General features: G+C 51.2%; 1 protein-coding gene across 8 annotated transcripts; it reads left to right on the top strand.

The window, feature by feature from the left end:
- Positions 1-683: 683 nt before the first annotated feature.
- Top1mt (DNA topoisomerase I mitochondrial) lies at positions 684-24,229 on the top strand. 8 transcript variants are annotated; one of them, XM_076911515.1, is made up of 15 exons: positions 902-962; positions 2,897-2,962; positions 3,849-3,961; positions 5,922-6,043; positions 10,227-10,349; positions 10,938-11,125; positions 11,820-11,964; positions 12,633-12,776; positions 13,066-13,251; positions 14,511-14,579; positions 15,179-15,293; positions 16,757-16,884; positions 17,467-17,561; positions 23,346-23,492; positions 23,977-24,229. In XM_076911515.1, the coding sequence occupies exons 4-15, from the start codon at positions 5,978-5,980 to the stop codon at positions 24,077-24,079; spliced, it is 1,509 nt and encodes a 502-aa protein (XP_076767630.1). In that variant the 5' UTR covers positions 902-962; positions 2,897-2,962; positions 3,849-3,961; positions 5,922-5,977; the 3' UTR covers positions 24,080-24,229. The 8 variants fall into 8 exon arrangements, with proteins under 8 accessions (XP_076767631.1, XP_076767628.1, XP_034373059.2 ...); XM_076911514.1 differs by lacking the exon at positions 902-962 and adding an exon at positions 991-1,045; XM_076911516.1 differs by lacking the exons at positions 902-962; positions 2,897-2,962 and adding an exon at positions 684-800.
- The last annotated feature ends 3,623 nt before the right edge of the window (positions 24,230-27,852 follow it).

Here is a 27,852-nt window from a genome sequence, read left to right as displayed (position 1 = left end):
CCCAGGGATCTGCCTTTCTCTGCCTCCCCAGACATCTCTCTGGCTGCTGCAGTGGAGTTTTGAGCTGTGGGTTTCAGGGGCATCAGAGAGAGAGAGAGAGAGAGAGAGAGAGAGAGAGAGAGAGAGAGAGAGAGAGAGGTGGTTGAAGGAGGTGCTGGAGGAGGCTGAAGTTCAGAAAAAAATAAACTTGTCTAGTAAAAAGCAGATGGTGGCCTCCTGTGGGCAGACACAGGCCATTGTAGCCCATCAATTTGAGGAAAGCGATGTGAAAAGGCTTGTAGGTTACTCACAATGAGATGATTGCAGTAAGTTTGTATTGAAGTCAAATGTCCCTGCTTATCCTGAATTGTGTCTCCTACGCAATGAAGGACGCTCCCCAACTGAGACAACTCCAGCTGGTCTTCAAGGGGACAAAGGGTCCTGGGAAGGCAGCTACAGACCTGGAATACCTGACACACTTCCCAGAGTCTTGGTCTGTTGATCATACTTAGCAAACTTTTTGTAGTGCTGGCTGTGTCCAGCAGGGGGCCCACTAGTCTCTCCCCGCCTCTGTTCCTGCCTCCGGCCGCTAGATGTCACTAGGAATCCAGTAAGTTGGTAGCTGTGGGCGGGACCTATAGGGTAAACTAGCTCTTTCCTGCTGGTCTCCGCCTCTTTCTTACCTTTCCTGTTCACCACCCTCTTGCAGAGCTATGTGCTGTTTTAGTAGAAATACCAAAACTGCCTGCTGCTGGCTCGGGGAGCAGCTGTCCGCTGATTAGGAGATTTTTGTTGCTTGGTACAAACGTCTTGAGATCTTGGTACAAATCTCTTGAGATCTGAATGTGGGAAAGGGGGCGCCTATGGCTTATGTTTCTTGTCTCTTGGAGGTAGGACTTCCAGTGCTGTTGGTCAGTCGCCCAGGGGAGGTTGTTTTGGGCAGAACACCTGGTGGCTGCAACAGCGTCCTCCTGGAGCTGCAGGTACTTAGTGTTTTGCCACTTAGGTGGATAGATAGCGGCCTCCGAGCATGTGTGTTTACTCATGACTTCTTCAGGTTGCCATGGTAGGTAGAAGCCCTGGGAGACTAGCACTACTTGGCCCAGGCTGGGGAAGCCGTCCTAAGGCGGGCGGGGCTGGGCGGGACTCTGGGAAGAGTGGGGGCGGGGCTCTGCCAGAAGGGTGTGGCCTCAGAAAGCGGGCTGAGCCCACGCACGCACGCAGGCACGCGCACGCATGCTGCTGCTGCTTTGGCTCAAAACCCTACGCCGGCATTTCCAGTATGTCCCCGGCCGTGTCCCCCGCCGTGTACCCTGCCGTCAGGTGTCCCGGGGCGCGAAGGCGAGCAGAGCCGGGTAAGGCGGGTGGGACGGAGCTCAGGCGAGACAGGGCTCAGTGACTTGCTGAATCCTGCCCCTGCGCCGGGTCACACCAGACACGTTGGGAAATTCGGTCACTCATGTGATTGGACCAGGGGCTCCGGGGTGCCGCGTTTGGTTTGGAGGAGGTCCCCTGGGAGTGTAGTTCCCAGATTCCCTGGTTGGTCTCAGGCCCACTCCACGATTCCCACACTCTTTGTCACGTGGCCTTAGCTTTCAGTACCTACCCCAGGTCACCAGCCTGCCCCGCTGAACTTCCTAGGGGGTGGGATGGCTGTCCAGGCTGGGATTCTATGTGAGATTCTGGCCTTTCAACCTTTCCCTCGTGTACTGAGGTTCTCAGAAGCACCCAGCCTCTTGTTTGGGGGGATTGTTGCTAACAGCGCTTGGGGAGGGGGTGTCCCGATCTGATTCCAGGAGTGGTGGGTGGGTTCACAAGAAGACAGCCCTTCCAGGATCAGCCTTTACAGCTAGCCTGCTGACCTGCTTTTGCTAGCTCAGTCCCGGACTGGGGTAGCTAAACTCTTAGGGTCTAGAAATTCCAGGGGGGAAGACAGGGCTGTCCTGCCTCTCCAGGTAGGGCTGAGTCGTGGCCTCTAGGAGAAGCTGCTGGGTTGCAGATGCACTGCAGAACATCGGGGTAACTTGCCTGATATTCTTCCCCAAGTGGGACAAAGGAATGTCACTCATGCCACAGTAGTTGTTTATAGCCCCAATCTCAGTGTCCTTGTCTGTGAAATGGGGATGGCCATGGATTCCGCCTAGCAGTTTGGATGATGAGTTTGACGTTCAGTGTAGCTAAGGTGTTTGACATGGAACTGGGCTGAATGCTGGAAGAAAGTTGCCTGAGTCCTGTCAGCACTTCCGCGTCCTGCCAATGAACTGTTCCCCACCTAGACCCGTATGATAGGCAGAATGGGATTTGAACCTCTATCTCTGGGAACCTTTGGCCACCACTTTTTTCTCCCTCCTGCATAGTTCATGGGACACCCCTCACCCCTCAGGCATCCAAATTCTGGCTACTTTTACAGACTTGCTCTGCTTATGAAGTCCAGCCCGGCTCCTTTTTTTTTTTTTTTTTTTTTTTTTTTTTTTGGTTTTTTCGAGACAGGGTTTCTCTGTGTAGCCCTGGCTGTCCTGGAACTCACTCTGTAGACCAGGCTGGCCTCGAACTCAGAAATCCGCCTGTCTCTGCCTCCCAAGTGCTGCCAGCCCAGCTCCTTAACTTTCTCAGGGCACACCTAGAACTGCCTTCTGGCTCAGGACTCTGTCCCTTGTCCCCTGACCTCCCCACCTATGTTCACTTTCAATCACTGTAGCTCCTCTGAATCTGATCCCTACTTTGCAGGAACAGCGAGAAAGGCCCTTTTAACAAAATTTGTCAAACCAGACTTGATAGTATATCCTTATAATCCCAGCACTTGGGAGGTTGAGGCAAGAGTGCTTCAAGTTTGAAGTTAATTTGAGCTACATAATCTCAACAAACAAAAACAAAGTGCCCTTCACTTTCCTGATCCTTTCCTTCCTCAAACCAACAGGCCTCTTGCACCTCATAGGATACACAGTTGAGCCAACCAGGCCTACCAAGATGGCTTTGAGCCCAGGCATGTATCTGGGAATCCCTACCCGGGTTTTAGAGATGCTCCTACCTCAGTCTGCCTCATCCCCTCCTGGCTGGTGCTCTGCTGGGATTGCTCGTATGTCTGTTCTGATACCTGAGTCCTTACTGCCGAGAAACCTCCCATGCATGCCCCGTCCCGTCTTCTCCCAGCATCTCAGTATCCAGCTTACCTTGGTGTCTGTATCCCAGAACCTGGTGCAGTGCTAGGCTGGGACAGGCTCAGATGAACAGGCCAGGAGAGTTCATGCACTTAGGTTGTGGCACCATGCTGGGCTGTGTCCTACTGGCTCCAAAGTGGGGCTAGCCTGGGAGAAGATGCCCTGTGTTGGGGGGATCGAGAGACAAACTGCACAGACCTTGCAGGAAGCCAGCCACAGCATGCCGTGTTGGTGTCTTCAGAGTTATGCCACACCCAATGGCAGTCCCTTCTTCAAAAGCCCTCGAGGTGCCCTGCCTCTGTCCCTGCCCTTGCTTTCCTTATTTCTGAGCTTCCCTTCTCTGTGCATTGTTAGAGTCATGTCCTCCATCTCCCTGTCCCTCACAGGCAGGGACATATACCAGCCACACTCCTAGTTGCCAGGTGTGATGGCTACACCAGTGAAGAGATTTCAGCGGGATGAAGCTGGGGATCCCTTGGGCCTCAGAAAAGGGCACACACACACACCCTTTCTACTCAGCCGGGGCCCCTGAGTTTGCACTCTGGCAGATACACACTGGAGTATGGCAGCCAGGCAGCTTTTCAGGGATTGTCTTCCTCCTCCGAGGTAAAGCGTAAGCCAAGGGAAAAATCCACAGGCAGAAGACTCGAAGGCCAGGGGCCTGGGGTGGTGATCGCCGTGCTCCACGTAGGTGCTCTCCTGTCTTTTCAGGTGGGAAGAATCGAACAAGAGCAGTGTGAAGTGGACGCAGCTGGAGCACAAGGGCCCGTACTTCACCCCGGCCTATGAGCCCCTTCCTGATGGAGTACACTTCTTCTATGATGGTGAGGACGGGGTGTGTGTACTCCCGGGATTGGGCTGCCTGGGTGCTTTGGGCTGACTCTTTCTCTGTACATGGTCAGTATGCCGAGAAGAAGGCTGGTCATCCCAGTATAGGATGCGAAGTCCTCTTTCCTGCCTGGGTTTCAGAAGATCCTGACAGACTGACTGATAGCAGGGGTCAACCCTGGAGTCCCCCAGAAATTCTGTGTGGGGTGTGTGTGTGTGTGTGTGTGTGTGTGTGTGTGTGTGTAGATGACCACTGGCAGGCTGCTACAAGGAAGGAGAGACATGGATTTGTACTTCAGGGGCACAAATTGTATCCAGACTTGCCCAGGTTTGGGTGAGCTGCTTTGGTCTCCCAGCCTCTCCTCTGTACACTCCTGGTGAGAGGTGGTAGTGGAGATAGTGTGTGCCGTATATGTCCTGCCCCAGTTTGTCTGTTTGTTGTTTTTGGCACTTTGAGACAGGGTCTAACTGTAGCCCTGGCTGGCCTGAAACTCTCCGTATAAACCACATTGACCTTGGACTCATAGATATGTGCCTGCCTCCGAGTGCTAGGATTAGAGGTGTGGGCTACCATACCTAGCCCTGTTTGTTTGTTTGTTTGTTTGTTTCTTTATTTCTTTCTTTAAATATTTTTAATTTTTATTTTTTTGAGACAGGGTCTCTCTACATAGTCCTGGCTGTCCTGCAGCTCACTATGTAGACCAGATCGGCCTCAAACTCACAGAGATTTACTTGTCTTTGCCTTATTATTGTGTACGCCCATGCTGGGCCCATACACACCTATGATATGACCTCTGGCCCATGTGCCATGGTGCGCTGTGGAGGTCGGAGGACATCTTTGTGGAGGCCATTTTCTTTTCCCATTGTATTTTATGTGGGTTCTGTGATCAGGTCCAGGTTGTTGTCTGGTAAGTCCTTTACCCACACACACGCCTGTTCTGAAATTCTTGTCCTGAAACTCTTCAGACATTCGGTTGAGAGGCTTCTCTCAGAAGTAGTTTTGGCATCCACCTGGTGTTCTGTCTAGGCTGCTGTGCACTGTCTGTCACACTAACCTTTACATGAAGTCACTGAGCGTGGAGGGTTAGTCTACAGTGGTTCACATTTCCCCACTGTAAAGCATTAACTTTCATTTCATGCCTGTACTTTTCTCTTTCTTTCTTTCTTTCTTTCTTTCTGTCTGTCTGTCTGTCTGTCTGTCTGTCTGTCTGCCTTTCTTTCTTTTTTAAAAAGATTTGTTTATTGTATATGGGTACACTGTAGCTATCCTCAGATACACACCAGAAGAGGGCATCAGATCCCATTACAAATGGTTGTGAGCCACCATGTGGTTGCTGGGAATTGAACTCAGGACCTCTGGAAGAGCAGTCATTGCTCTTAACCACTGAGCCATCTCTCCAGCCCTGTGCCTGTACTTTTCTATGTGGAAATTTGTTTTCAAATTGCACGTGTTAGGGTCAAGGGTATAGCTGTGGTGGAATGCTTTCCTGGAGTTTCATCCCCAGAACTGCAATAAGATGAAAAACAACAAAAAAATTTTTTTTTAAATGTGGGTTTTGTTTTTTGGACCATTGAGATGGTTCCATGAAGAAAAACACTTACCACCTCAGCCTGGTGACCTAGTTTGATCCCTGGGACCATCATAAAGATGGAAAGAGAGAGCCCACTCCATAAATCTGACTTCCACAGGCCCTCCATGGCACGTGTAGTCCCCGTAACCCCAATGTGTGGTGTGTGCGCACACACAATAATAATGAACTACGTGCGTTGGTTTTCCACATAATACAAACGTTGTAGCAAGAAGTTGCATGATACAGAAGTCAGTGACTGGCCATTACCTCACCCGGGGGCTTTTAACTTAGGCTGTGTACAGAGTGAACTGTGTACTAAAGTGGGAGGTTGTGTCACCCGGATGAAACCTGTGGCTGTCCCTCTTAGAGTGTGTGCTATCTACAGGCAAGCCGGTGAAGCTGAGCCTGGCAGCGGAGGAGGTCGCTACCTTCTATGGGAAAATGCTGCATCTTGAGTGCGTGACCAAGGAAGTGTTCCGGAGGAACTTCTTCAGTGACTGGCGGAAGGTGTGTGTCTCAGCGGCCCCAGCAGCAGCCTTTTCAGTGGCCAGTGTTTGCCCAGCATGGCTGGATCTAAGATGTCAGTCTGTGGTGACCTTGCCCTGGGGGCTCCAAGGACAGTGTTCAGCTCTTAGAGTGGGAGGCTGGAGCAGTCAGGGGTGGTTTCTGCCCCATGAAAATAAGTACAGGTGTGGAGGCAAGGGTATTGTGTGAGGTTTCTCTTTTCCTTTGTTTTTAAAAACATGGTTTTAACATGCGAGCCTGGTCTGATCCTCATGCCTTGCTGTCTAGCTTGTGCCTGGCCTGCAGCATCTCACCAGTGACTCACAGTACTGAGTGTCTTTTCCAATACTGTTTGTCATTTGGATTTTTCTTTCTTCTTTCTTCCAAGTCAGGGCTTCTCTGTGTAGCTCTGTCTGTTCTAGAACTCCCTTTGTAGACCAGGCTGGCCTTGAACTCAGAGATCCATCTGCCTCTGCCTCCTGAATGCTGGGATTAAAGGTGTGCGCCACCACAGCCTGGCTTGTTTCTTTCTTTTAATGCATATGATTGCATAAAAGAGATTTTTTTTTTCATTGTGTGGTTTGACCAAGGGCAAGCCCAAATTAGAATTCTCCACTTCTCACCCAATGTCTTCTGCCTGTCTGTAGCTTGTGGTATGTGGCCTGTCTGTAGCTTGTGGTATGTGGCCTGTCTGTAGCTTGTGGTATGTGGCCTGTCTGTTGTGCCTGTGTCTGTCCCTTAACAAAGTACTTTGTTCTATATTTATTGAACAGTTACAGACAGACAAAACACATTATTCTAGGTCGAGGGTGTGTAAGAGGGCATGTCAGAGTACGTAGTTTAAGATTAAAGCTATACATTATCTTGGGTTGTAAAAGCTGACGACATGGGAAATCCATGGTAAGGTATTATTTTAAAGGTAGGCTAAACAAGCAGACTGAGCACACAGTAAGACAGCAGGTTAAGTACATAGACTTTTTAAAAAATGTGTATGGTTATTTTGCCTGTATGCACAGGTATGCACACCACGTGCATGCCCAGTGTCATGGTTTCCCCGGAACTGGAGTTACAGACAGCTGTAGGCTGCCGTGTGGGTACTGGGAATTGAACCCAGGTCCTCTAGAGGAGCAGCCAGCGCTGTTTCCCACTGAGCCATCTCTCCAGCCCCCAGTACATAGTCTTAATGATTTCAGGGCATGTTATTAGCTTGGTTGCACAGTCTGGCAAAAGTTCAAACCTTCGAAGGCAAGAGGGATTTTCAGAAAAAGACATTTTCACATGTGATTGTTTACCTGTATGTTTGTATGTACCATGTATGTGTCTGCTGCCTGCAGAGGCCAGGTGAGGGCTTTGGATATCCTGAAGCTGGAGGTACAGGCATTTGTGAGCCATCTGCCATGGGTGCTGGGGACTCAGGTTCTCTGCAAGAGCAGTGCCAGCTCTTAGCTGCTGTAACACTTCTTTAGTCCTGTTTATTTATTGAGACAAGGCTGGCTTCTGGCTTGTTATATAGCCGAGGCTGGCCATGAGCTTCCACCCTCCACTGCCTCCCAAGTGCTAAGACTCTACACATGCACTGTCACATCCTTCTCGCTATTACAAGTTTAATCAGAAATATGACTTGCCAAAATTTTGGCTTCTATTTTCATTTTTTATGTGGTTTTTTTTTGTTTGTTTTTTTTTTTTTTTTTTGGTTTTTCAAGACAGGGTTTCTCTGTGTAGCCCTGGCTGTCTGGAACTCACTCTGTAGACCAGGCTGGCCTCGAACTCAGAAATCCACCTGCCTCTGCCTCCCAAGTGCTGGGATTAAAGGCGTGCGCCACCACCACCCGGCTTCTATTTTCATTTTTTAAAGATCTATTTATTTTTATTTTATGTGTATGTGTGTTTTGACTGCGTGCGTGTGTCTGTGTGTCTGTGTGTCTGTGTATCTGTGTGTGTATGTATGTGTGTATGCTACATCCATCCATGCCTGGTGCCTAGAGATTCCCTGGAATTGGAGTTACAGATGGTCTGTGAGCTATCATGTAGGTGCTGGGAAGTGAACTTGGCTCCTCTGCAAGTACAGCCAGTGAGCGTTCTTGACCACTGAGCCATCTTGCCAGCCTCCACTTTAATTTTCATTGCGTTCTTGGGAGTTTTTACTCTAATATGAAAGCTGCTGCGTGCTCTTTGTAATGGGCTGTGCTGCTGATGTTATGTCTGAGAAATCTTTGCCTCACCAAAGGTCACAAAGATATTCCTCCTTTGTGTTTTCCCAGGATGTTCACAGTTGTTGGTTTTACGTTTAGCGTGTGTGTCTTAGGTGCAGCATCGGAGGTGGCTTACAGCTTGTGGTTTAAGCTGAATCTGAGTTGACATTCTCATGCATGGATCCCTGGCTGTCCAGCACCAGGGGTAGGGACAGTGTGGTCTGTCCCTCATACAAGACTCTGTCCCTGATCCTATCTTTCACTTTGACTCTCAACTGCTGCCTTGAAAAGCATTGAGGGACAGGGGCGGAGCTAGCCATCCAGTGTTTTTTTCCTTCCCATTGGTGTTCCTTAGTTATTAATCCAGAGGGGAAAAGTGGGCTGTACTGTTCTCAGTGTCTCCAAGCAGGGAAGGGGCCCAATCCAGAGGATGTCTGATAGACTGCAGCTATGGTTGTGCAGGCTGGGTCCCATCTCCAGATGGTCTCCTCTGAGCTCTGTTTTGCAGGAAAGAGGTAGGTTGTTACTGTGTTGAACCCCATTATGTCTTTATGCATATTGCAGATGACTGGGAGCCGGGACCTGATGCAGGGCTGTGGCTTTTGTGGTGAGGAAACAGAGGTAGAAAACCAGCCTCTGAGCTTCCCCCACCCTTTCCATGTCTGCATCCGTGTCTCTTTGATTTTTGCACAGTCGTGACCAGCGTGCAAACAATGTTTCTCCCACTTAGCATTTTACTGTATGTTTTCTTTTTTTTCATATTGCAATGGAATCATCAAATTCTGCTGTGATTTCAACCATTTTCTCCAAAACTCTTCCCTGGGATGTAATGACTTTTGCATCAGTAGTTAGAGGTGGTACTGGGAGAGATATCACAGTTAATTTCCCTGAGTTAAATTCCTAGCACCCACCTGCAGGTTGCTTATAACAACCTGTAACTCCAGCTCCAGAGGGTCTGATGTTTCTGGATTCTGCAGGCACATGCATGTATGGGGCTCCTGCCCTGTGAGAATCCTGTGTTTGTGGGAAAGGGTTAGCCAGGCCCTGTTACCTGGCTGTCGCCTCCCTCCGTGGAAGCAGAGATAGGGCCCTCTGCAGAGATCAAGTGAAATGCTGCCCTCCAGCTTCCAGGAGTGAGAAATGATGCAACCTCGGATATTTTGTTGGAGAAGTATTTACAGTCTTCTAATTTAATTTTTAATATTCTGTTGAGTGAATTTGCTGCAGTTTATCCAGTACTTTATAGCTTTCTCCTTTAAATTGTCCCTAGAGTACAGTTGTCATGACGCCAACGTGAATGAGTTGCATAGGACAGGATCTCCAAGTGGAGCTAGTGTGGGTCAGGGATTTTACCACTTTCATTACTGAAACGCTAAGTTATACTTAGGAAGAGGTATCCTTGGCCCTCCCGTACCACCACCCTCTGGGTTCATACTAATAGAGTCCATTACTGTTGGTTGGACCTGGGGCTGGTGCTGTTCTGTTACTGGGAGCCTGTCTGGGCTGGGCCACTCTGTCAGCAGACTCTTTGGCCCCTGATGGTTTGGGGCATGGGCAGCCTTGCCTTGGGGAAGGATGTGGATTTAGGGGCTCACTTGGGGATTTCTTTTGGTCATTTTCTGACAGAGTAAGGCTCAAGGTGTGAGTCAGGGTCACAAGCCTGAAGCTGAGACTGCACATGCTCTCCTCTAAGCTGTCCCTGTTTGTCCAGGGTCGACCTTGTCACCCATTCATGCTTTACCATGTGGCCAGGAGAGAGCTGTTTCCGGCTGAGGTCACATGACATTGTCTCAGGGCTCTACTGTACACCTGGGCCTCCCGTAGAATAGTTGTTGGAGGCCGAGGGTCTAGTGGAATGGCCTTAGTGCTCTTCTCAGAGTGCAGTCAGTCCCGTGTTTGTGGTGCGCCACAGTGACCCTGTGCAGTGGACTCCCTGCGCCACAGGGAGGCGCCTGTATTTGAGTGCTGATCCCGTGTGGCTGGTTTTGGAACAGGAGATGACAGCTGAGGAGAGGAAGCTCATCACACACCTTGACAAATGCGACTTCACGGAGATTCACAGGCACTTCTTGGAAAGAGCCGAGGCCCGCAGGACCCTGCCCAAGGAGCAGAAGCAGGTTGGCAGCAGGTTCTGGGAAACTTGGAGGTAGCTGGTGGGTATGAGGTGCGGGGAGCCCCTCACCAAGCCTTCCTCCCCGAGTGGCCTTGGGAGGTGGACCAGGTCACAGCAGGTGCTAAGTGATTTCAAGTGATACCCCTCTTTTTAAAGTGTGTCTGGGATATAATTCCATTTTCCTGGGGCACATTTGAAAGTACACTACCATTTGACAGGTGAGGAGTTGCAGAGGACCCAAGGGCAGGAATGTAAGGGTGAGCTGCTGCCACTGTGCACCTTTCCACGTCTCCCCTCTGTTTAATGGGAGCCTGCCGCATCGTTCTTTCTTAGTTGATTAGTTCCTGGCCATCTCTTGCAGGGGGGTTGAGGCGATTCCAGAACCTGCCTCATTTCCTCCTACCTTGAAGGCTACCCTACTCCTTCTGCTGGACTTGAGGATCCCTGTGCCGCGTGCTCCCCACGCCTGCTGGACAGCCGGGGGCTTGAGGCCTCTAGCAGCAGCAGCAGGAGGAGGGACCAGCGGTCAGCACAGGAGCTGGGTTCATTTCAGCTTCTTCTCCTCTAACGCCCACGTATTGTTTTGACTCAGAAGCTAAAAGAAGAGGCTGAGAAGCTTCAGCAGGAGTTTGGCTACTGTATTTTAGATGGCCACAGAGAAAAAATAGGCAATTTCAAGACGGAACCACCCGGCTTGTTCCGTGGCCGAGGTGACCATCCCAAGATGGGGATGTTGAAGAGGAGGGTCATGCCAGAGGATGTGGTCATTAACTGCAGCAGGTATGTGGGAGTCAGCCTCCAGGCTCTTGTGGGTGAGCATTGAACCCTGGCTGGGTCTAGCCCAGGCTGCCTACTGAGGTGACTTTTGTTCATAGCTCTTTAGGGATGGGACCCTTCACTGGATGAGTGACTGAAGACACTAAGCTCTGTTTCTGTGTATCTTGGGTCTTGTCAGAGCCCTGGGTCAGCCGGGCTGCTGTCTCTCCACCCAGTAGAACCGCTTGTCTTGCTCAGCTCGGTTGAGGGGTTCCCCTACCGGGAGGTGTCCGCTACATCTGCAGCATTTGGCTTTCCAAATGCTGGCAAGTGGGGTGGGGACATGCTGTTTGCTGCTGTTGCCCTGCTGCTGTTACCTATGGTCCTCCCAACTTCAGTGACCCTGGGCAGTAGCTGTGTGGCAGCCTGGTGTGTGAGCCGAGGCTTCAGAGCTCTCTGCATTGAGCGTGCCGAGTGACCTCTCTGGTCTGGTCGATCCTGGTGTGTGTGTGTGTGTGTGTGTGTTCGTGCCTGTGTATGTGCCACTGGGTACACAGCCATGCTGTGAGTGTGCAAGTTGGCTGTCTTAGTCTAGGGAGCTTAGATCCAATTCTGAAGCCCTATCTGCATAGTCGTGTGACTGCAGGACACAGGTAGGGAAGTTACCCAGAGTTGCTCATATTGTCTTGAAATTACAACTGCCCCTGTTTTACTGCAGGGATTCCAAGATCCCTGAGCCCCCAGCTGGTCACCAGTGGAAAGAGGTACGCTCAGATAACACAGTCCTGTGGCTGGCTGCCTGGATGGAGAACATCCAGAACTCCTTCAAGTACATCATACTGAACCCCAGCTCCAAGCCGAAGGTGAGAGCATGGCCTTCCAGGGAAGCCCTGTGCCTCAGAGTACATGTGTCAGGCCCTCCCCTCTGTGCTATTCCAGGGTGGCAGGCATGGGAGACTCCTTAGCCCTTCGGTTCAGCCTTTAGAGATTAGCCAGGATCAGCCAGCCAGAGTTGAGAGCAGCTGGGCCCAGTGGCAGCAGTCTAACAGGAATCTGAGTGGGGCTCACAGTCACTGTGATGGTTCGTATATGCTTGGCCCAAGGAGTGGCACTATAGAAGGTGTGGTCCTGTTGGAGTAGGTATGTCACTGTGGGTGTGGGCTTTAAGACCCTCATCCTAGCTGCGTGGAAGTGAGTCTTCTCCTAGCAGCCTTCAGTGAAGATGTAGAACTCTTGGCTCCTCTTGCACCATGCCTGCCTGAACGCTGCCCTGCTCCCACCTTGATGATAATGGACTAAACCTCTGGACCTGTAAGCCAGCCCCAATTAAATGCTGTCCTTATAAGAGTTGGCTTGGTCATGGTTTCTGTTCACAGCAGTAAAACCCTAACTAAGACAGTCACTTCACATTTTTCTGAGGCCAGGCTCTGCTGCCCCTCATTCAATTAAACCTGCCTGGGGATGCCTGAGGTGGGGAGATGCTCAGTCACCTGCTCCGCACTTAGTAGGAACATTTGTTGTCTTTACTTAGGGGGAGATGGATTGGCAGAAGTATGAAGTAGCACGACGCTTGAGGGGGGTTGTGGACAAGATCCGTGCTCAGTATCGGGCCGACTGGAAGTCCCCAGAAATGAAGAAGAGGCAGCTGGCTGTGGCCCTTTATTTTATTGATAAGGTATAGCATGGGACCTTGAGAGCGGGGCAGCCAGGACAATGGTGGCTTCTCCCTGGAGCTGGAGCCTCCATCAAATAGGTATGTGTGTGCTTTGTGTGATTGTGTGTGTGTGTGTGTGTGTGCTTTGTGTGTCTGCACGCACATGTGTGTGTGTGTGCTTCATGTGTGAGTGTGTATATAGGGGAGAGAGAGTTCATTCCTGTGTATGTGCCACCGTGTAAGCATGAGTGTTGTGACTGTGCTCCTGTGCCACAGACCACAGCCATGACAAGTGTCCACCCTGGTCTAGCTGGCACTGCGGACAGGAAATGAGAAGGAAGAGGGTGAGACGGCCGACACCGTGGGCTGCTGCTCGCTGCGCGTGGAGCATGTCCGACTGCACGCACCCTCAGATGGCCAGGAGCATGTTGTGGAGCTGGACTTCTTGGGGAAAGATTCCATCCGCTATAAGAACCACATGACAGTGGAGAAGCTTGTGAGTGCCCTCACCTCAGTGACTGTGTTCACAGTGGTGTCTCTGGCAGAGCCTGGCAGAGCCTGGCAGAGCCACAGCGATGTGCAATGGCCTGGTGCACCTCCCAGTGTCCCCTGTGGCTGTGTGAGGAGGTATAACAACCAGGGCTTAAACAAACACACATACATGCGCACACACATGCACACGCACATTCACACACACAAGCACATGTGAATGCACACACATGCACACACGCACACTCACACAATGCGCACACTCACATGCACGCACATGCATGCACATGCACAACGTGCACACGCACATGCACGCACATGCACATGCACACATCCCTATCATAAATGTTTTGTTTATGAGGCATGAAGTCCAGGGTTTGGGTGCTGATTCCTTGCGAATATGGGACAAATCTTTCTTGCCTGTCCCTGCTTCCACTGGTGCCAGGCGTGCCCTGGCTTTTCCTCCCCTTTGTGAGACCTCTTCTGTGCTGGCCTGCCTTCTGCCCCATGAGACTTGGTGCAGCTGCTCACTATGCTCTGCCTCTGCTGAACACAGCTGCTTCCGTCCCATTGTCTTACACAGTGCCGTCCTGAGGGGCCTCTGTGCACTGTGTGACCCCATCTCCACAGCCCCACCTGTGGCTGCTCTGTTTCTACAGAAGGTCACATTATAAGGTTCCAAAGGGGATTTGATGCCACCTTGGCACCCTTGGCAGGATGGGCAAGCTAAAACCCAGGAGAGGCCAGTGCAGTCTGGGCAATCTCTTGAAGTTGACCTGGCCAGGAGGAACTTCATGACTTCTCCTGAAAGTGAGCAGAGGAGAGAGATTGTCCTCCTGAGGCTTTGTGATGTTAGGTGTGTCTGATTTGGTCACAAATACAGCGCCCTGGGCCACCTGGGTGGAAGTCAGTGTTGCTGGTAGAAGAGGGAGCTAGGAGTCAGCTGCCTGCTAAAGTCACTTAGTGGGTCTGTGGAGGCACACGAGAGCAGCTCCCGCTTTCACGGCATGGCCAGGGACAACTTAGCAGTGAGTGGCCACGTGCAGGATAGTGTTGGGAGGCATAAAGACACAGGTTCCAGAGGGTAGACCTGGCACTATGCTGGTATTACCTCTGTCCAGGACCTGGTGTGTGTGTCCCTCTGTACCCCTGTGTTGATGTGCACAGTGTGATCTTTCCTGTCCTCGTGAGACATCCTTCCAGCTCAGCTAGCTTCTGCTCCAGGAGTCTCAGTGTGGCTATGAGTTACACTTTTCTCCATTTCAGGTGTTCCAGAACCTTCAGCACTTCATGGAAGACAAGGACCCTAGGGACGACCTCTTTGATGCACTGACTGTAAGCATGCATATATTTTCGAAGCAGTGATGGTGTCTTAAGGTTTTCATTGCTGTGAAGAGAAACTATAGCCACAGCAGCTCTTATAAAGGATGGCATTTAATTGAGTCTGGCTTAGAGTTTAGAGGTTTGTTTAGTTCATTGTCATCCTGGTGGGAAGCATGACAGCATGCAGGCAGACATAGTGCTGGAGAAGGAGCTGAATGTTCTAGATCTGGATCCACAGGCAGCAGGAAATGAACAGTGAGTCACTGAGCCTAAACTTGAGCTTCCCAGACCTCAAAGCCCACCCTCTAGTGACTCACTTCCTCCAACAAGGCCACACCTCCTAATGGTGCCACTGCCTATGGGCCTATGGGGGCCATTTTTATTCAAACCACCACAGATAGGTACTAGGGGCCATTTTTATTCAAACCACCACAGATAGGTACTAGGGGGCCTGGAACGGAATAGGGATTCAAGTCTAGCTTGTCTTTATCCCCAGTGTGTTCTCTGTTCTGACCCAGCAGCTAAAGCATCTTTCCTAACCCTCTCCTGCAAGCTGAGGCTAGCCCATGACACTTGTGTCTCCACGACTCCTTTCTCCTCTCTGTACCCAGACTTCCAGCCTGAATAAGCACTTGCAGGACTTGATGGAGGGGCTGACAGCCAAGGTGTTTCGGACCTACAATGCCTCTGTCACTCTGCAGGAGCAGCTGCGGGTGCTGACCCGTGGTGAGTAGGTCTTTGACCCTGAGGGCCAGCCAGACTGTCCCCTATGGGAGCTGCCTAAGGGCTACACCTTGGCCGGCCCTAGCATGAATTGAGGTAGGACTGGACACAGCTGCTTGTTGGTAGTAGAATGCTTGAGGTCGATCCCAGAGTGGGGGTGACCTCAATGGCCCCCAGGAGGGAAGTGTCCTGTTTCCTGCTCCACCCCTTCTAGCTGCTGTTCCTGGTGTGTGGTCTGTCCCTACCCTTCCTCCTCTAGGTAGGGCCTTGCCTCTCTTCCTCAGTCACTTTGGAGGTTCCTAACAGACCTCTGCTCCCCACCACTCCTGACCTCTCCTGTACCCCCAAACCCTCTCAGCTTTAGGTCCCGTTCCTCTACTGCCATCCAGGGACCTTTGTCTCCCTCCACTGTCGTGAGATGCTCACCGGGGACAAAACCCGCCCAACATCTGCTTCTCCTGGCTCAGAAAGGCATGCAGGCCAGTGCCTACCACCTGTGCCCACACTGCTTCCTAAGCAGGGTATCTCAAGGAGATACTGCGACCCATGGGCTCAGGAACTCACTGGTCAGAGCAGGGTGAAGACTCGATGTCATTAAGTGCTGAATCCAGGCTCTTCCCCTACTAAACCTGGGTAGCCAATATGGCTGACCTGGGCCCAGTGAGCTGTGTGGCCCTGAAGACGTCTCATGCATCAGGGGCAGGCATGCAGGGAGCGAGTCCTTTTTAGAGGAACTTGCCATAGGAAGCCAGAAGCCGGGGCTGCTAGTAGAGCATCCTTTAGGCCCAGCCCTGAAGAAAAAAAACTGCAGGGTCCTATTTCCAGGTGTGGTTTTGTAAATCTTGTGTGAATGGCCACCTGGCCTTAGAATTCTTCAGGGGGAGCTAGTCCGAGAGCAGTGGCCATGCAGATAGGTGGCTTGGGGACCTAAACCTGAACTTCAGTCTCTCAGGATGTAGCTGGTGAGAACCTCGCTCAGTGAAGCTGTGGTGTGCAGAATACAAGGTCTCAGGGTTGTTAATCATGACTTCTTAGAAGGATCCTGAACTAAACAAGCGCAGACAAGACTGCTCGCCTTTCCTTGGGCCTTAGAGCTTCCAGGTCACCCTGTTCCAGAAGGAAATGGCTGGGCCTGGGATGGCTTTGGGGCTCCTGTCTCTGCCCCAATGGGACATAGTCTAGCCTCCACAAGAAGGTGAGGACTCAATGCTGCCATTACTATGACTAAACCCAGTTGGCCCCAGCTTTTGGGGCATCTTAGGTCATTGACTTCTTCCTTGGGATTTTGATTTATAGTATGTCCAGAAAGAGCCCTTTTAGGGCCAAGGATGTGACCCAGCGTACAACACTTGCCTAGCATGTCAAGGCCCTGGCCTCCATTGCTAGTACCACCAAAGAATAGGCGGGAGGAAGGGAGGCGCACAGTGGGTTGCAGCAGAGTGACGGCTGTCATTGTCTTTGCTCAGCTGAAGACAGCCTAACCTGCAAAGTCTTAGCTTATAACCGGGCGAACCGGGCTGTGGCGGTCCTCTGTAACCATCAGAGGGCAGTTCCCAAGACCTTTGAGAAGTTGATGCAGACGCTCCAAAAAAAGGTGGGTTGGTGCCTGCGGTGAGGGCCCTCCATACCAGGGCTTCCCTCTCTTCTATTCGGGGCATTTCACGGAGGGCAGGGATGCAGACTGGGTATAGTGCTGTAAGAGGCTGGGGTTGGGGGCTTGAAATCACATAGGCCTATGTCCTGGGCAGCCATGGGAGGAACCAGCTTGTAGGTTCAGAGCCAGCTTGGCTGCCTCTGATTTCCCTGCTAAGACACAGCCTGTGTTCTAGTTTATGAAAGAGGTCAGAGCAATGGGGATGCTGGATCAATTTGTGGCAGGCGCGGGTGGCACTGTTGGGCCCCAGAGGTATCTTGTCCTCACTCTGCTCCTGGTCAGCCCCATGTGGCTTCATGGGTCCTTCTCTCAGGCTGCTCTGTCATTTAAGTTGTTTCAGAACATAAGGCCAGGACAGGGGTGATAGTTCACCTAGCATTTGTGAGGCTCTGGAGTCTGCTATAACCCCCAACACCCCCCTCCCAACAAAAAGAATGTTGGGCCAACAGCTGTGGACAGAAGTCCTCAAAACAGGTCTGGGTGGGGATGGAAGCAGCCATGCAAGTGTTTGTTTCTCCATAGATTGAGATGAAGAAGGCACAGGTGGCTGAGGCACAGGAGGAACTGCAGAAGGCAGAGATTGACCTTAGAATGAGAGGGGACAGCAAGTCCAAAAGGTATGTGTGCGGCTGCTGCCCCGAAAGCTGTGACCCTGGGGCCCAGCTGGGGTTAGTCTGGGTGTGGTCAGCCTTAGCCTTAAGATTCTCCTTAGCTACTGTTGTGATCTTGGAAGGCTTCATTATTCATACACAGAAGTAATACGGTTACGGAGCCGTGTAAGACGCAGCCGTGTAAGACGTGGCCATGGCCTCTGACACCGGCTGCACACAGCAGGGTCACTACTGACAGGGCTCCCAGGCTCCTAGGCTCTTTCTGGTTTTTGTTTTGAGCAGTTGGTTGAGTGAATTTTCACGGTACACACTTTACCCTTTCAAAGTGCCCTGTTCTGCTGGACACAGTGATATATATCCTTTAAGCATTCAGGGAGGCAGAAACAGACAGATCTTTATGAGTTCAAATCCAGTCCAAGGCTACATAGAGAGACCCTGTCTCAAAAAAGATCAAACCAAGCAAACAACAAAACAAAACAAAACAAAACACACATTTCTGAGAGATGCGTGGCCTGTTTCATAAAGAGATCCTGTATCCATCAGCATCCCCTCCCTCGCCTCCAGCCTCGAGCAGCCCCTGTCTGCTTCTTGTCTCCTCTGGCTTCTCTGCAGCTGTGCTGGGCTTGTGGGCATGGCTGCCTTGTCTGGTGAGCCCACTAGGCCTTGTTTCTCTTCTGTCACTTCTGTCTGTGTTGTACCTAACACTTTCTCTGGCTCCATGATGCTGGAGGATTTCCAGGTTTTCTCCTGAGAGGTTTTATCACCTTAGCTGTCACCGTAGCCCTCGGCTCACCTTGAGTTCACTTGTATCTGGGGTCTGAGGATTTACCCTCAAGCGTTTCTGTCTTTACCAAGTGCATCCGACACCTGTGTTGAAGGAAATCGGTTGTTTGCAGGTATGAGGTTCGTTTATGGCCTTTGGTTTTGTTCTGTTCGTCTGTGTGCCGTGTCCGCCCAGTCCAGCCTGGTGGCTGAGTGTGGGGATCAGGAAGAATGAGACTGCCAACTTTTTTGTTTTCTTGTTTGAGACAAAGTCTCATCGTGTACCCCAGGCTGGTCTTGAACTCACAGTCCTGTCTTAGTCTCCCAAGGACTGGGATTATAGGCATGCACCACCGCTACCTAACTCCTAACTCTGTCTTTCTCTCTAAAGATTGTTTTGGCTACATGTCGACACTTGAAATCCACACCCCTCCCTATGCACTTAGGGGTGGTGGTGTGCTCGCTGGTTACTTTGAAAGTGCCACACCATGCAGTACCGGGTCTCAGCACAATCTGTAAGCTCCTGCAGTCCCAGCCCTTGGGGTAGAAGATCAGGAGGGGCAGAAGTCTGGATCATTCTCAGCTACATAGCAAACTCAGGGCCATCCTAGGTTATGTGAGAACTTAAGTTAAAAAAAAAAAAAAAATCAAGATAATTCAAACTCAGTTTTCCTTAACTTCTCAGCAAACATTTGTAGTTTTTCAAGGAAAAGCTAAGTGTTGTGTTTCCATGCAGGTGTGAATAGGCTTTTTAGCTCATATTTGGATTGTTCACAGCTACCTTTGTTAGAGGTTTCCCAGCCTACCTTAGGTCCAGTGATAACCGGTCACAGGCTCAGTCTGCCCAGTGCTTATGGCTGAGATCGACCACAGCGGAGTGGAGCGGGCAAAGCACCTGGGCTGCGTCCAGGATTCTGTGAGAGCGTCTCTGAGGCTGCCATGGTACCTTGAGGTTGTCACTTAGTGCTGTCCCTTCTGCATTTCACAGCTGTCGCCTACCACCCTTCCCTCTCTCCTCCCCCCTTCTCTCCCCCCAACACACACCTTGATACAGGATCCACAGATACAGGCTCCACAGTCACATCAGTAATAAACACAGCCCTGCAGATGTTCGCTTTCCCATCCAGGGGCCACATCTGCACAGGAACATTTTCACAGATGGGGCTTTAAGCGCACAAGCAGGCTGTGTCCTGGGTGAAGCCAAGTGTAAGAGGGCTCATGTGGCCTGCCGAGGAGCTACTCCTGATCACTTAGGCAGTGGCCAGTCCCATTTGGAGCAAACTGTGTCTGACAGCCACACCGCCTCCCCAGGGGAAGGCAGGATGTAATCAGGCCCTTTGTCAGAGGCTGCAAACTGCTCATGCGGAGGGGGGTGGGGAGGGGGGGCTGACATCAGCACTGAGGCCTCCAGGGCCAAGTCCCATCTGGTGTGCCTTGTGCTGAAGCAGCAGTTACAGGATCCACGTGCTAGGAATGGACATAGGCTGCCACTCCTGATTTCCCACGGTGCCTAGTGTTAGGCTCCCAGCTGGCAGCAGCATAGGCTCTCAGCTCAGGATTCGGAGTGGCCAAAGTTGGTAGAGCTGCAGTGGTAGGCAGTGCCAGGGTTAGGTCAGGACCAGGACCAACTGGGAGATCTGTGAACTCAGGACCCCAGAGAGCTGAGGCCAGTCCTGAGCCTTTGCACTTCAATGTGTAACAGTCAGAATTGACCTGCTCAGAAAAGGGATATTGGGTCAAAGTGCCCAACCTTTGGTTGCCAGGTGGCTCAGCCCCAGAGCTCACTAGCAACTTGACTCTACTTCTGAGCCCTGGGTGGATCCTCCCCTAGTCTGTCTCCTCCCAAAGCTTCCAGGAGGCAAAACCATGGTCAGGACACTTAAGAAGACTTTTCAGACCCTAACACTCAGGGTTTCAGTTCCAGCGCACTCCCAGCGGCTACAGAAGCAGCTGTGGCCCCGCCTCCCCCATCCCTGCACCTTTTATGGCACTGAGTCATCTGTACTCAGGACCGTGAAGACTAAGTGTTCCACAGTGCACCAGTTTCACTCATGTGCCTAGATCTAGAGTCTTTCACCCATCCTTTTATTTGTTGGATTTTATTTTGGGCGGGGGTGGTGGGTGTTGAGATAAGGTCTCATTGCATAGCCCTGGCTGGCCTGGAACTTGCTATGTAGTCCAGGCCAGCTTTGAACTCACAGAGTTCTGACTACCTCTGTCTTTTGAGTGCCGGGGTGAAAGGCATGGGCCACCACACCCGGTGCCCCCCACCCAGGTGATCTCAACATCTTACCCTACCATTGGGTTTTTTTAAATTAATGTATTTATTTTCATGTGTATGGAAGTTTTGCTTGCATGTATGTATGTCTGTCTGTCACAGAATGCCCGAGGAGACCAGGAAGGGGCATCAACTCCTCCGAGATGGAGTCACAGATGGTTGTGAGCTGCCTTGTGTGTTCTGGAAACCGAGTCTGAGTCTCTGGAAGAGCAGCCTGACCTCACCTTCTCTGCAGCCTCCTTACCATTGTGTATGGTTCGAGTCTAGGCTCTAGGGGTGCAGAGGAGTGCTGACCACCATGCTCTGTCCTGTCTTTTGCTATAGGACTTCCATTGTGTTTCAGAGTCACCATTGTTGTGTCCCTGGGGGCACATCTGGGTTGATGCCCAGGGTGCAGCATACGCCGAGCACTGAGCATGCGTGCAGCAAAGGGAAAATTTCACAGGGGAAGAAAATGTCTGAACTCCGGCCCCTTGTTGATTTATTCCCTTTATTCTTGACAGCACAAATGGGATGGCACTTGAGGGACCACATAGGTGAGACACCATCTATCTGGAAAGTTTCTGAGCCCTTTACCAGAGCCAAGACCCAGACTTTAAGAAGGAGAGCCAGACTCCGCATGCACTGTGTTGTCTGGTTGTGCAACATGTTGAGCCTAAAGAACAAGAACAGCAGGAGCCCTTGTGAGATACTAATCCCAGGCACCACCCATAGGCCAGCCTGTCCTGTGGGCTGTCCTGTGGGATGTCCTGTGGGGAGTTGGCCAAGCCTAGCTGTGGTGACTTTCACCACCCTGGGTGACCACCCTAACTTACAGAAATGCAGCTGCTGGCGGTCAGTTTGCCTTGTTCCCTGCTCTTACAAATGGTTGCTTAGGCCAGAGTGTGTGCGGGTAGAGAGTCGCCACCTGTGCCCTCGGAGTTGCTTGGTTATTCCTGTCTGGCACAGAGGCCTTATGCTTCCTTTCCTTGACTTAGCTAGACCTTCAAGAGCAGCGTTAACAGTCTATGGGGGTCGGGGGTTGGTTACTGTGTCTTTCGTTCAACCTGAGAGGCAAAGCTCTCAGTTTCAGTCATCAGCATGATGGTCACTGTGTGCTTTCATAGATGCTTCTCTTGGGATTTGCAGGGTTAAGTGTGCATACGTGTGACCGTGGCAGGTGCTGGGGACCATCGGGTGTTCTTTCTGAGATGACGGTGGGGTTTGTCCAGTAAGAACATGCACAGCACCGATCTGTTTCAGGTGTAAAGCCCTCGCTGCATCCCCATGGCTGTGGTCTCTGCCCTTTCTCCCATGTGGCAGGAATCTGGCTTCTGTTCCATTGGGACTTCTGTTCTGTTTCCAGAGAGATGCCTTTGTCTGGTTTGATCAGAGTAATGCTGGCTTCAGAAAATGAATTGGGACATGTTTCCCTCCTTTATTGGCGACCTGGTGGTGGTGGTTCTGTAGGCATTTGGTGGAGTGCTCCCGCGCGTGGTGCCCTTATGGGGGGCTTTGCTTTGGGAGAAGCTGTTAGTGATCAGTTTGGACCACTTGACATCTGTCTGTCCAGGTCTCACATTCCTTCTTGAGTCAGTGGGTTCTGTTGTTCTGCGGGTACAGTCAGTGATGAGACTCTGTGTCCAGCTCTCCATGGCATCCCCACTCCTCTGTGTTTCTGGAATGTCCTTGAGCATTCCTGACCACGTGACTGTGGTTCTTAAGGGCTGACGTTCTCTCTTTGCGACAAGCTTCTCGAGGTGCAGAGCTCTGTCTTTTCAGAGTGGCGTGCTGCCGATGTCAGTTAGACCAGGGGGCATTCAGTGAGGCGTGCAGCTGTCACAGCGCAGCTGCTATGAGATGTCCCATGTGTCACCCGAAGTGTCCTGCAGGGCATGAGGCTTCCTGCCTCCTTCCCTGCATACGGTGGCCCACAGGTCACACTTGGCCTTCTGGCCTTTCTGCTTGTGCTCTTGACAGTGACTCTGTCATTGCTGGAGCGTGGCTGTCACTGAGCAGGTGGCTGCTATGGCTCCTGCTGCAAGCGCAGAGTGTCCCCATCCTTTCGAAGCTTATTCCCACGTGTGTCCGTTCCTCCACATTTGTGTTTGGAGCACCGGTGCCTAGGGTTGGGATCAGGGTACCACATGGTGGCAGGATCATGAGCAGGTTGCCATGGGGATGGTAAAGAGAAGGGTGAAAGGGGGACCTCACTTTAAAATTTATTTTCTTTAGTAACTTTTTTTTGGATTTATTTATCATTTTATGTCTGTGAGTGTTCTACCTGCTTGTATGTCTGCGAACCATGTGTGTGCCTGGTGCCCAAGGAGGTCAAAGGAGGACATCGAATCCCCTGGGACAGGAGTTACAGATGGTTCTGAGTTGCCATGTGGTTGCTAGAAATTGAACTCAGGTTGTCTGGAAGAACAGCCAGTGCTCTTAACTGCTGAGCTAACTCTCCAGCCCCATTAATTTCTTTAAGAAGACAGAAATAAGGGCTGGACACCTACTCTAGTTACAGAGGCATCTGCTCCTCTTCCTGTTCTGAGCCTGGCCTGCTCCCTTGTTGGCACCACAGCTCCTCCATCTGTGGACCCGGCAGCCTCCTCAGGTGTGATGCCGGTAGGCCTTGACTTTGACCCCTCTGGACTTCTCTCACTTTATGCCTGGAGAAGGCTAACAAGGCCATTTGCGGGAGGGAGGTGAAGGCGAGCAGAGGGTGACTCAGGTCTGCTCTCAGCAGCAGGCACAGGTGTCCCCTCTTCCAACAGTTTCCTTCAGAAGCAGCGGCGGTTGCTGAAGCTGGAGGAACAGCTGGCCCGACTGTGCGCGAAGGCCACAGACAAGGAGGAGAATAAGCAGGTGGCCCTGGGCACTGCCAAGCTCAACTACCTGGACCCCAGGATCAGCATCGCTTGGTGTGTAGGCCTGAGGCTACTGTGCCTGTGTGTGACCTACAGGCTCTAGGGGGCCCAGTACTGTCCCATAGGTGCCCTGTCCTGTACCTGGCCCTGCGCTAGGCACCACTTCTTGTGACAGGGGTCACCTAACTGGATGTCCCTGATGACTCAGTTCCTGAGTCTGAGTCGTCTTGTCTTTAGACCTCTTTCCTCTGAGTTTTGGGGTGACTGGGACCACCAGTACTCTGAGCAGTAAAGCATCACAGGAGTGCTCGGTCTGCCACTGGGAACTGGGGAGCAGGTTGGGCCTTGCTCAGTGCTACCTAGGCCATACTAGGGATGTCTTGATACCTGGGGAGGGGAAGACAATTGGTTGTGGTGCCTGGGGGAGCAGGTTTGGGAGGCACAGGGTATCTTGGTCACCCTGATGTGCAGCGGCCACCACCTCTTCCCACACCTTGGCCTCCAGGGCGGGACTCAGAAGTGCTGTTGTTACCTACAGGTGTAAGAGGTTTGGAGTGCCTGTGGAGAAGATTTACAGCAAGACCCAGAGAGAGAGGTTTGCCTGGGCCTTCAACCAGGCAGGCGAAGACTTTGAATTCTAAGTGGCAGCCTCTTTGCCACTGAAACTTTCTTTCTCACTGTGAAGCAATATTGTGCTGCTTTTCTATAATAAAATGTTGGGGGAAGGTATTTGTCGTTGTGACCTAGACAAAGGCCGCAACAATACCGACCTTGGAAACACTCTAAGCATGGCCTGAGTCTCCCACCAGCTGCTTTCAGCCCCCAGGGTGAGGCTTCTGTTCCAGGAGAGAGCAGAAGAGAGAGAGGGTGCCTGGAGGTGCGTGTGTGTGTGTGTGTGTGTGTGTGTGTGTGTGTGTGTGTGTGTATGTGCGTGTGCGAGCTGCGACCATCACCATATACCTTAGCTCCCCACAAGGTTACAGGTATACCATATCACAGTTCCCAGTGGTAATTTTCAGTTCCTGCCTCGGCCAAGCTTAAGATGGAATCCAGGACTCAAGCATGGCAAGCACACGTCACCACGGAACATACCTCCAGCCAGCTATAGCCTTCAGAGTCATGTCTTTCTGCCTCAGTTTGGCAGCCTTGTATTCTTCCAGGTATTGTCCCGCTGTTGGGGACCGCACTAGTCCCACGTTGGGGTGGCCAAAAAATGTTGCAGCCCAGGCAAAATGTTGAGGCCCAGGCCGACCCACGTTTGGGCGGTCGTTGTATCCCGGCCCAAGCTGCTGCTCCGGTCTTCAGGTCGGGGGTTCAGCAAGAGCGAGGGTGACGGCAGATTCTACCTAATGTCTGATGTGTATGAATCTCTCTCTCTCATCTGATGTCTCCCTAATGTCTTCTCTCTGCTGTGTCTCCCTAATGTCTGAGATTCGTCTCTGATGATCCCTCTATAGTCTCTGATCTCAGTCTATGTATTCTCTGATCTCTGGTTCTGTCTTCTATAGTCTGACTAATGTCTTCTATCGTCTCAAATCTGATCTGTTCTGTCTCTGCCTTTTATATGTCTCACTTCTAAGCCACGCCTCTAAGTTACACCTTTAATCATGCCCTTAGGTCTTGTCTCTAACCCTGATCTCTATACTTCTAAGTATACTATTAAGTCACACACCTTTAATCTCACACACCTTTAATCTCAAGGTATCTAAACCAAGATTATCCGAGTGTTCTCAGCTGTTGTAGGCTATTGTAATTTAAATCTCATGTCAGGGTATATGGCTCAAGATGGCTGCAAAGCTGATAGCCGCTTTCTGCTAAAAGTCGGCCCCCAACATTCCGCTCCTTGAGTTTCTGTGTCCTCTGGAGTCACTGTCTTTTTGGGCTCTGTTGCCTGGGCGTGCCTGCAGCTGTCTGCTTCTTTGCTCCAGTGCCATCCCTGGAGTTCTGTACCCTACTGCATGAATTAAAGTGGAGTTTCGGTTTCCCATGTAAGCCCCATAACAAGCCCAGAGGACTCCAGAAAAGTGTGGTTATTGGTGACCCTCCATGCCTAGAATGCTCTCACAGTGGCTGGTATGTGCCAGTAGCAGCCATAATTACAGGTCTCAGCCAGCAGGATCTGGCTCTTCCACAGTTGCTCTGTGGCCTGCTCACATCCATCCCTTCCCCCATGCCAGGCCTTACTGTGCTTGGACAGTAAGAAAAAGGAACCATGGGATTTAGGAGGTAAAGGCATCAGTGCAGGGCTTGCAGCCTGGGGAGGAAGCCAAAGCAATGTAGGCTTGGCTTTACAGAAGGTCGGGGACACACTGAGCAAGTGCTGCACAGAGCTGCACCCACCCTTTCTGTCTGGTAACAGAATTTCCTCCGCTTTGTCTTTAGTTTGGGCTATCCTCCCACTCTCAAGACCTCTTATGTTTTAGTTCTCTGATGGGTGTGGCAGCCCCTGCCTGTAGGCTGCTCTTGGCTGTGGTGAATTGCCTGAGCCCTGAAGCATAGGCCAGAGATGGCATAATGAAACCTTGGGTTAAAGGAAGGAAGGAAGGAAGGAGGGAGGGAAGAAGGAAGGAAGGAAGGAGGAAAGGAAGGAAGGAAGGGAGGGAGGAAGAAAAGAAATCGAGAATGGGCAAAATGAAGTGAATAAGACGCTGTATTTAATGCAATGCTCCTTTCAGCCCTTTTGCACTCCTGTGTTTTGAGAGCTATCTCTGCTACTCAGGCTTGCTTCAAACTCCTGGGCTTAAGTGATCCTCTTGCCCACCTTCCGGTAGCTGGAATTTATGCTTGAACCATCCAGACTGGCCCCGTTAGTGAGTTTATGAATTCTGGTTTTGTTTCCTTCAAGTTTGTTATGGTTTGTATATGCTTGGCCCACGGAGTGGCACTATTTGGAGGTGTGACCTTGGAGTGGGTGTGGCCTTGTTGGAGGAGGTGTGTCACTATGGGCATGGGTTTTAAGACCCTCATCCTAGCTGCCTGGAATTCAGTCTTCTCCTAGCAGCCTTCAGATGTAGACGTAGAACTCTCAGCTTCTCATGCACCATGCCTGCCTGGATGATGCCATGCTCCTGCCTTGACACTGAACTGAACGTCTGAACCTGTAAGCCAGCCCTTCTCTGTGTAGTCCTGGCTGTCCTGGAACTCACTCTGTAGACCAGGCTGGCCTCAAACTCAGAAATCCGCCTGCCTCTGCCTCCCAAGTGCTGGGATTAAAGATGTGCGCCATCACCGCCTGGCTGTAAGAGATACTTTGATCATGGTGTCTGTTCACAGCAGTAAAACCCCAACTAACACTAAGTTCATAAACAGTTCTCTTTCTTTGATGGACTTGAGTACCTCAAAGAAACTGGAGAACAACTGGACATATTCTTTAATCCCAGCATATAGGAGGCAGAGGTAAGCAGATCTCTGTGAGTTCAAGGACAGCCTAGTCTGCATAGTGAGTTCAGGACAGCAAGAACTATGTAGAGAGACCTATCAAAAAAAAAAAAAAAAAAAAAGCTAAGACAGCGGAGAGCCACACCTCTGGCCTCCGCAAATACCATGCATAACCTGAGTGACAGCACCAGCTATGACTTTGAACTGGGTGATCCCAGTCCTACCATGGGCCAGGCAGAGACTACCTCCTACCTTGCAGCTGCTGACCACCCTGACTCTCTAGACTGTCCATTGCTTTCAAGAAGCCTTGCAGCCTTGCCCTGTACTCCATGGCCCAGTTCTGCCCCTGTTCTCAGTGTCAGTGGCCATGCCTGCTGTCAAGGAGCATTTATACCACTGAGCCCACCATAGCCCCGAGGTGCCAACCAGGAACCCTCTGCTCCAACCAGAAGGTTTCAGCACTGGCCATGGCCAGTCTAATCAACTAGAAGGAAAAAGGCGCATCTATATGGAAATTATACATGGCTGCTTAACTGGCTAGAACTTTGAAGTTTGGTTGGAGTGATGCAAATCTAGAAGCAGATTATATTGCAGCCTCTTCAGTGGGGCTGCAAGGAGGTGGGAAAGCTAACGAGTGAGGGCTGATGGGGGAGACCGTGCTATGGTTAGAAAGCACCAGATCCAGTTATGTGAGGGGACACCATGGCAGGCTCCCATGTCAGGATGGAGGACAGTCTACCTGGCCTTCAGGACAGCTTGGAGAATGTGAGCACCTATGGGCAAGCTGACCCTGTCTTCATTTGTTCCAGGCACTCACCTACTCCCCAGGGTCTCCATTTTATGTTATTCTGGCTGTAGGCAGACGTGGCCACTCCTAACACTCAGGCCAGGAGCTTGTGTTACGGAGTTCAAGACCCTTAAGAAAAGACTTTCATTTAACGTATAGTTAAGCTTACTGAAACTGCTAGTAAGACGACAATGTCAGAGCAAAACTAGAGACTGCTGTGCAAATGGGTTGAGGGAAGGAGTTTTAAAA

The sequence above is a fragment of the Arvicanthis niloticus genome, chromosome 13, assembly GCF_011762505.2.
Source record: "Arvicanthis niloticus isolate mArvNil1 chromosome 13, mArvNil1.pat.X, whole genome shotgun sequence".
Classification (NCBI taxonomy): Eukaryota; Metazoa; Chordata; class Mammalia; order Rodentia; family Muridae; genus Arvicanthis; species Arvicanthis niloticus.
Note: the sequence above shows the minus strand (reverse complement) of the source record. Positions and strands in the feature narration are given on the sequence as shown.